Source organism: Vicia villosa, unplaced genomic scaffold, assembly GCF_029867415.1.
Source record: "Vicia villosa cultivar HV-30 ecotype Madison, WI unplaced genomic scaffold, Vvil1.0 ctg.000464F_1_1_1, whole genome shotgun sequence".
In the NCBI taxonomy this organism is placed as follows: domain Eukaryota; kingdom Viridiplantae; phylum Streptophyta; class Magnoliopsida; order Fabales; family Fabaceae; genus Vicia; species Vicia villosa.
Genome location: NW_026705222.1, coordinates 207,993 through 216,997, shown reverse-complemented (window position 1 = coordinate 216,997; position 9,005 = coordinate 207,993). Strand labels below are relative to the sequence as shown.

Below are 9,005 nucleotides of genomic sequence, written 5' to 3'. Positions count from 1 at the left end.
TACCCGCACAACCCTCATCATACGAAAGCTCTGGCTCGTGCCTCTCGGCCAACTACCTTTCTCGCATGTGTCGGCGAGGATACTTCCCTGTAGGATTTGTCGCAACGTCTCTCTGAATATTACAGAGTCATCCTTCCCCGAAAAGACCGCATCTCCCAAGTATTTCAGAGCAGTTGAACCAGGTTAGAAACCACATGTTAGTCTCCACTACACACGTAGATCCTGGCAGACTCCATATTGAGTCTGGGCATCTGGCTCAATAGGGAGACCTTGGCCCAACACTGGGGGCTATAAATATCCTCTTTCACTAGAGGGTCAGGTATTCATTCATTCTCACTCTAAACTTTTTGTATTTGCGTTGTGTTTACTCCCTTTCTTACTTTGACATCGGAGTGCTTTGCAGGTACACCCCCTATTCTCTGAAGTTCATCAAGTTGCAGACCGAAACGATCATTTCTGATCAGGTGCGGACAGAAAGAGATTTCATTTTATTCATAAATTTTTATGAATCAAAATTTAATATTTAGGATTAATTATTCTATTTTTTCACCATAATCAATGTTCTCACCAGATATAATTAAAATTTAATGATCAGAATTAGAATTAATTTGTAATGCATTAACAGACTATGTTTTAGCATATTTCATGAAATATAAAGCAAATATATTTCCGAAAAATTAGGCTTAAGGATTTGATGATAAAAGAGATCCTTTTATATTAAGAATTAAAAAATACAACAAAATCTCACCTAGAGAAGAAAAAGGAAACCTAATATTAATAAAATAATGGTAAAAAGAATGTGAGAGAATGGTTTAGTTAAGAAAAAACCGGAGAAGATACAATCAAGTACATGGTTTCGTTATTATTATACTATAAAATTCGTTATACGGTCACAACAACATTCTGAATTCAATTCTGATTCTGATAGAGAAACAACATTACACTTTGAGGCTCTCTGCCCACTGCTCTGCAACCCCACCACACCATACACCATTCTCTTTTTCTCTCTCTCTCTAGACTCTCTCTATAATCTCTCTAGAGACTAGAGAGAATAGAATTTTAGTATCCCAACGTGTGAGACTCTACACTCTCTCCTATAGATACACCAAAAAGATTACATTTTGCTCCTTGTTTTCTACTATTTCAATGTTTCTTCTTCTCCAAACCCAACATTGAAAGTTTTTACCTTTCCAACTATTTTCTTCATTCTCACATCCCATCCCTTATACTGTCTTGTTTGTTCCCCTCCATCACTACTTTTTTTCTCTCTCATTATAAATACCTATTGAGGGAATTTCTACAAGGTTATTACTTTCTTTCTTTTTTGGCAAAGTTTCACACTTTACCTAAATGGGTTTGTTGGAGAAGTTGGAATGGGCTAATGCTTATGGAATGAAGCATTGTAGAGGCTTGTTTTGGAGGATGAGGGCTGCAGTGAAGAGGGCTTTGAAGAATGGGAAAAGACAGAGGCTCATGTTTCAATATGATCCTTCTAGTTATGCACTTAACTTTGATGATGGAGGTGGTTCATGTTCTCACCTTAGAGATACTACGGTGAAGAAATTCATTGATGAAGATGAAGATGGACAAGTTCATGAGCTCAAAGACATTGATAACACAATCTGGGTTTATGTCATTTGGGTCAAGATTAAGTAATTATTATATCTCAATGTTAGTTGAGGCAGATTTGTTTTTTTAATATGTTTGGTAATTTATGTTCTTTGTATGTTTCTAGTTTAGTACTGTAATATGAAAAACATTGGCACTTTTTTTATTTTTGAGGATCTTGTTCTCATCCCTTGTGTTACCGTACTATACAATACATCCTCTACTTCTGCCACGAGTTACAAGTCAGCACTTGATTGTTTACATGCTTTTATTATTACTATGTTTTAAGCAAACTGAGTTATATAACTCTGCTAAATAAATTTTAGGCACACGGTTAGAGAAAAGTGAAAACAGGACCAGCGTTCTTCACCTTTGCCAGAGAATTGTTTTACATTAATGAGGCAGAGCAGAGAAGTGAAGAGAATTCTGCTATCATCACATATATCGAACAGATTACCGTATAAAAGTTAACTTGAAGGGGAAAAAATTGAATAGATGACTGTATTGACAATCTTTTTGTACAACAGTGTAAAACAAGTGTAAAACAACTGGAACTATCTAGGAGAAAATGAACATTACATGTTTTCAAACATCTTTCAAAGTAATACACAATTTTTAACAACAATGGCAACAATCACTTCATCTAGAACCTAAAATCTTCACATTCAAATTGAAGTGTCACAAGTTTTTAAACGGGATCTTCTAAGACAGCTGTGGTTATATCATTTATGCGAGGAAAAGAAGCTTTCTCGGCCAGCTGGTTTTGGGCCCATATCAACATCTTCAACAAGCTTGGAAGTTTTGGGTCTGATGGAAGAAAAAAAAGTCAATATTAGTAACAGATATGGCAGAGTATGTTAGAAGTTTTGCAACAAGTTTAGAAACAATCCATAGACCCATAACACAACACATGACAGAATAACATAATTACAAACAAGTGCAGAGGTTAGTTCGGAAAATGCACAATTAAGACTGAAAGAAATTAAAAATCGAAGTTTTAACAGGCTAACAGCAATAACCCAAGTAATACTTCATTCAAAATACACAATTAAAACCGGCAGAAAATAAAATCAAAATACATAATGTTATGGTCCCTTTTTTTATCATCAATATTCATAACCAAAAAAGTATTTGTTAATTGAAGAAGAGGCTCTGTCAATTACGAGCCCGCTTCTACCTTCATAGGTCAAAGCAAAGCTTCTACCACGTCTAGGATTGTCAACACGATCCAAGATATAAGGGACCATAACATTATCATCCTTGTATATTATACAATTCAATATCCGAGTTAAGCATGAAGAAAATGGTTTGTCGTATAAAAAAAAAGAAAAATTCAAATGCATCTTCAACTCAAGTGGATTCCAATAACAGCTTGGTTGCAGGAGTTGAACACCACAGAGAAAAATATTACCAGATTTGGGACATATATAAACATAACAGTATAACACAACATCTAAACAGCATGCAAGAATATCAACTAAACTACCATGATATAGCCAAAAACGTATAGGGTAACTAGCTACAAATATGATTGGTCCCAGAATATGAATAATAATAAATCCTTTTCGGATTCCTTGGAATCTAGATTTATTAACGCATTCAAATATTTCAAAAAGTTAATCACTTACAAGCATTACAAGTTTTAATCCATCAGAGGAATAAACCGTCACAAAGTAAACTAACAGAATAGTGGTTACTAAATTGGGGTGAATTTGGCAAAGCTTCTATACAAAAAAACACATATTTTTGAAACAAACAAAACAAATACCTTTTTCATGACTCTGGCTTGTAAGTATAGCTGCATTCACCTCACTTGCTGTTTTTAGACGCTGTGATATGTCAAGAAGCTCTCCAACAGGACAGTTTGAAATGTCTTCAAAGGCAAGCAGCGCAACAGTCCTCTCCAATTCTTCCAAAAAGCTTTGCTGGAAACCAAATTTCAAGCACTGTATTAGCACCAAGCCTGTGCCACAAATTAAAACTGAAAAAAAGGCGTTCTAATTTTACTTGTTCCTGACTACAGGCTACCAAAGCAACTTATCACCAAAATTGTTAATGAACCCCCATTAATAATAACACCAGAAATAAATCACTAATAAAGGTAGTATGACAATAGAGACACGCAAAAATTCATTATAAGAGTTTACATTTTCCTCTCCCCTGGGTGCAAGCTCCTCCTGTGCAAACTCTAAAGCTTCTTCTACTTTTCCATTTCGGATTAGTTCTATCAGCCGCTGCTGCTGAAGATGAAAAAATAATTGGGGGTTTGTGTCCAGTATCTGCAGAAAGTATTACAAAACGGATGTTAATTTTATCGAAGATATAAATAAGACAAAGATCAATGAATGCTCTGATGTATACAAACTGTTTTGTATGGGTTCAGCACACATTAAGAATTAAGGAGGGAGTCATCATTAAGAAATTCATGAAAAATGGAAAATGAGATTTCCACACAATTTTTCATTTAAAAAACAAATCATTGAAGATACCAAATGGACCCATGAAATTAAATTATTGAGTAAAAATATAAGAAACAATAAGAAAGCAACAGTTTTGCAGCACAATGAAATGAAAATACTTCAGAGCATTTACTCAAATTTAATAGCACTACTTTTATGCAAGTTATATCCCCTTTTATCAAGATATCACATCAACCAGAGATATGACAGAGTAATTCATATAAAACACGAGCAATCCTCATCCATAGAGTTAGTTTAAGGGGTAGATATGAGTCTAGAAAAGTCTGAGATATTATCAAAGCCTGTCCTAGTTGTTGAGGAGCCATCCACATTTGTCCAAACCCTAAAAAACTAATACTGGCTTGAAGTGGGTGTGTTTAGACCCCTTCTCAACTAGAGATAGTATAATACAATTGGGGATAGCAAGATAACCAAGTAAAAAGGGTTGCATCATTTTCTGTCTAAATTCTGATTAAGAAAATGATTACATCCACCAGGCTAGAAAAGGAGTGTTGAGATCCCGCATTGACTAGATCTACGGCAAGATTAGGTCTAAGTCTAACCAAATTAAAAGAGCAGTGTCATGTTCTATTAGAATTCTGCATCAATTTGATCAGTCATAGACAACATTTGCATTGAATAAAATTGACCACGTTCATGAAAAATGTGTGCTTTATGGGGATTGCTAACTAAAAAGAAGACTACGTACATACTGCATAGAATAGAAAGTGAAATTTCGCGGTTATAATAAAATTGGGGAGAAAGGGATGTAAGAATAAATTCTTTAAATCATTTTGGAAGAATGGAATTCATTCCCATATCAAAAAGGAAGAGGCAAAGCTCACCTCAGGATTTAAGTCATTGACTTTCTCAATTGCATCTTCAACATTACCACTTTGTACCGCCTTCTTAACAGCCATCCGATCAGTGATTGTAGCAAGATCGATGTCAGCTAAAGACCAATAAGGACAAGCATAAATTGATTCAACAAAAAAGATACCCTCCGCCAAAAGAATAATAAAATTAAAGAATAAAAACAAGAAAAAAAAAAGAAAAAAGGATACGCTCAGTTCCAGACTCCTTGCGGAATTTCTCAGCAGCTTCAACGAAACCCTCAGTGACAAGGAAATTCATCACCAATTTATTCATGTCTTCTTTCCTAATCTTGACATTATTAAGCTTCCTCTCCCACTCTTCCCTTGGAATCACTTTCTTTGATGCCGCCTTTACACATGTATTTTAAAAACAAAATCATCAGTTCACCATTTCCTCGACACATAAAGGAAATCAGAATCTCTAAATTTCCACCACCCATTGACTATAACCAGTCATATATAGCAAAATACTTCCAGCAAAAAGACTAAATTTGACGACCTCTTAAAAACACACTTCTGTCTTATGCAAAATAACAGAAATTAACATTCATCATTTTACTTGACTACACATTTACATGTAAACTCATATTCATATCTTCACTTTCCACATCATTTCTAGCAAATTAATACACAAATTCAAGATCCTTATCTAAACATTTTCACTTTCCACATCATTTCTAGCAAATTAATACACAAATTCAAGATCCTTATCTAAACATCTTCACTTTCCACATCATTTCTAGCAAATTAATACACAAATTCAAGATCCTTATCTAAACATCTTCACTTTCCACATCATTCCTAGCAAAGTAATACACAAATTCAAGATCCTTATCTAAACATCTTCACTTTCCACATCATTTATAGCAAATTAACACAAAAATTCAAGATCCTTATCTAAACCTCTTTAAAAATCAGAACTTTTAACCAAACACAAATTCAAGATCCTTTGAACATTAAAAATTCATAATGATAATTAATAAACACCAATCCACATATAAAATTTGGGGAAAACAAAAAGTAAAGAGAAAAAGTAAAATACCATTGCCTCAATTTCTGCTAGCTGACGAACTACAATCCAAAACAATGACATCAGTGCACACGCTCGAACCTCATTTTAACCCTAATCAACGCAATACTCCTCAAGAATCCCAACAATTGCACCAAAACTGCAATTCAAGGTCAAAACCGTCACATTCCTCCGATCAATAATCAATAATTAATTTCAAAAACCTAAATCTTGAAATTCAAAACCCTATTCAATTGATTCAGATTGAAAATTCCGTAAAGAAGAATATGAAGTGAATTTACCTCGGAGTGATTCGGATTGGAATGGATTGTTGATCGTTTTCGGTGGAAATTGGAGTGAATCGGAGAGTGCGGTGACGGCGACGATGGTTTCTTGTTCAACTTCTTCAATCGAACGGTTTCTGAACTTCAAGAACTTGATTGTGCTTCGGCTTGATTTTTTTTTTGGTTTGGTTTCTAATTGGGTTCGGTTTTTGCCGTTTTTAATTGGGCCGGGTTTTTATTGCTTTGAAAGTGTAGAAGCTATACTATCCACACCCCCAATAGGTAGGATTATACATCTTTAGTTGAGTTTGAGACTCCTTTGAAAAAGTGATTGAACTAACCCTTTGAACAAAGGTTAAATGATTTATTTTTGTAATTTAATTAATAACATGTAAAAAAATTAATTTATTATAATGTTTCTACATCATTTAGTTGTGTCCCGCATCATTTAAAATATATCATGTCAATGTAATTTTAGTCCACATAACTAAGAGATGGAACAAAATAATAGAATTTTAAAATAGAATGAACCAGTTTCGTACGCATGCAAAGAGACCAAAATTATAGGTAAGATATTTATATACATTTAAAATTAGTTGATGATAAATTTGAATTGCATACGTTATTCATTGTTTTGCCATTAACTAATGTGATATATGTGTTAAATGTTGTTGTGATACTCCATTCTCTTTTATAAATAAATTTGGACATTCAGTTTCACTCAATAAATGATGTATTTAGACTAAATATATATATCAAATACATCAATTATTCAGTGAATCTAAGAGTCAAAAGTTGCTTATAAAAGAGAATGGAGGGAGTACCTCATAACTCATTTCCTTGATCCAATGTGTTTAACTTAAGAAGTTTTTCAAATTAGGGAATCTCATAATTGGGCCTTGAGAGTTCAAAGAAGTATTTTCCTAAATAAAATAAACACCAAAAGTAAGGAGCTTTTCTCATCGTTCCCTCTTGCATATTCTAACTTGATTAATGCCTAATGGTAGAGCATATGGTTATTATACGAGCTACACATGTCCTATAAATAAAAATGGTGGAAAATGATAACTCGATACATGTGGAGAAATATATGTCTCATTGCATATACCATATGCATAACTTGGAAGTAGATAGAGTCCCACTGTTTACGGTGGAACTTCGTAAACAAGCACTAGTCCTCCAAAATAGTTATATTCTAGTTACTCGTAGGATCAATTAGATTGATCCTTGGACATGGTATAGTTTTCGAGATTTTGATGTTTGTGTTGTATACATTCTTGAATTGTTTGTGGTGAATTTATAAGTAAAGAACGAGTGCTTTAAAAAGTATAAAGTAAATGCAGAAACATTAAAGGTTTCGACGTTAAATAGGTAAAGAAATGTAAAAGACTTGGATGAAAATAAAGGTAAAACTAGTAAAATACTGGTAATTGATTAAAAATGGTGGTAATTCATACGTACATTTCTCAACACTCGTTTCGTTATACACTTTGATACTTTGAGTATAATTGAGGATTTGTACAGATTTGAACACACTAAAATCCAACGCTAAGATTCTAATTTATATTACTTTGATCCTAACGGCCTTTTCCTAACGGAATGCCTCGTTTCTCGTTTGTATGCTCTTCGATCTTTAAGGCCTCCGCACGTCCTTTTTGGATAAGACCAACCATTTGAATTAAACTCAACTAACGTGACCGTCGAAACTTATTCTTCTTGAAAAGCCCCAAAATACGCGAAATTCTCAGCTAACAAATTGCCCCAAATAAATGTCTATTTCGAAATCCTTGTAGAAATTGGCATTTCTTGCAAACTTCCAATTTCGACGTATGGACCTTTCCATATTCTTTCACTTGTGAAGTCATGGTCATGATGACCATGTCTCCAAACGTCTCATCGAGACGTGTACGAATCTGCATAATGATTACTCTTATTGTCTATGAGTAAGGTGGTAAATTATGTAATTGTCTGCACCACCTCTCACGCATTTACACGTGCCCCACTAACTTCCCACATTTAACCTTACAGAAGTATAATTGGTGGTATTTCCCTCCTATAAATAACGCAGTTCCTTCATTTGAAACACTTTTCCTAAATTCTCTGCGTTTTTAGCCACCAAACTCTCTTCATTCTTCTTCTTCAAACAAGTCAAACCTCACTCTTTTCCAAAATCTCTTAATAATGGCACCTAAGAAATCTAAAGCACATAAACAACAACAAGAACTTACTCAACCCATTCTGAAGATCTCTCGGCCAGGAATGGTAAAATATCAGGAATTTGTTCTAGAGCCTCCTCTTCTTGAGAAGAAAACAAAAATCCATGCTTCTCTGGTACTCATTCCTCTAACAATTTCTGAGGAAATGTATGCTTTCATGGGTCTTATTATTGACCCTAATGTTAGTCTCATTTCTGTATTTTTTTCTTGTTTATAATAGAACTAGGCCTTTAGCTAGTAAGAGAAAGTTAGATGATAAAGGAAAACCTGTAGTTGCAACACCCTCTTAAACCCAAAAAGATAAAGCAAAGTCTTCGACTGATGCTTCGATCGTGTATGACTCCATCAACTTCGAATATATAACCAACACTCTTAAAGTGTTTCGATTCATACCACTAGTTAATCATCATGGGCCATATTACGCTTGGTTACACAAAGTTGAGGCGAATAAGTCTCGGTTTTGGAAAGATTTAGGAATTTACGACCTAATTCATCTGTCAAAATCTGGTTTAGAATGCAGCCAGAATATGTTAGTGGCTTCGTTGTATTTATGG

The 9,005-nt window shown here is 34.2% G+C and overlaps 2 protein-coding genes across 2 annotated transcripts; one reads left to right on the top strand and one right to left on the bottom strand.

Annotated features, from left to right (window-relative positions):
* The first annotated feature begins 898 nt into the window (after nucleotides 1–898).
* Nucleotides 899–1,774, top strand: LOC131628558 (uncharacterized). The gene has a single exon (XM_058899388.1). It carries the CDS (start codon nucleotides 1,351–1,353, stop codon nucleotides 1,654–1,656), a length of 306 nt encoding a protein of 101 aa, XP_058755371.1. The 5' UTR covers nucleotides 899–1,350; the 3' UTR covers nucleotides 1,657–1,774.
* A 306-nt stretch (nucleotides 1,775–2,080) lies between these two features.
* Nucleotides 2,081–6,519, bottom strand: LOC131628557 (protein GID8 homolog). The gene is made up of 7 exons (XM_058899387.1): nucleotides 6,254–6,519; nucleotides 5,985–6,111; nucleotides 5,132–5,291; nucleotides 4,913–5,019; nucleotides 3,756–3,887; nucleotides 3,377–3,533; nucleotides 2,081–2,415 (listed from the first exon to the last, which is right to left on the bottom strand). The coding sequence occupies exons 2-7, from the start codon at nucleotides 6,033–6,035 to the stop codon at nucleotides 2,297–2,299; spliced, it is 726 nt and encodes a 241-aa protein (XP_058755370.1). The 5' UTR covers nucleotides 6,036–6,111; nucleotides 6,254–6,519; the 3' UTR covers nucleotides 2,081–2,296.
* Between the last annotated feature and the right edge of the window lie 2,486 nt (nucleotides 6,520–9,005).

Excerpts from the sequence above, each read along its gene's own strand:
- LOC131628558 (XM_058899388.1), top strand. The coding sequence starts at position 1,351 with ATGGGTTTGTTGGAGAAGTTGGAATGGGCTAATGCTTATGGAATGAAG.
- LOC131628557 (XM_058899387.1), bottom strand. The coding sequence starts at position 6,035 with ATGTCATTGTTTTGGATTGTAGTTCGTCAGCTAGCAGAAATTGAGGCA. Across the intron at positions 3,888-4,912 it reads TCAATGACTTAAATCCTGAG|ATACTGGACACAAACCCCCA; the intron begins GTGAGCTTTGCC and ends TACTTTCTGCAG. Across the intron at positions 2,416-3,376 it reads AAGCCAGAGTCATGAAAAAG|ACCCAAAACTTCCAAGCTTG; the intron begins GTATTTGTTTTG and ends TTCTTCCATCAG.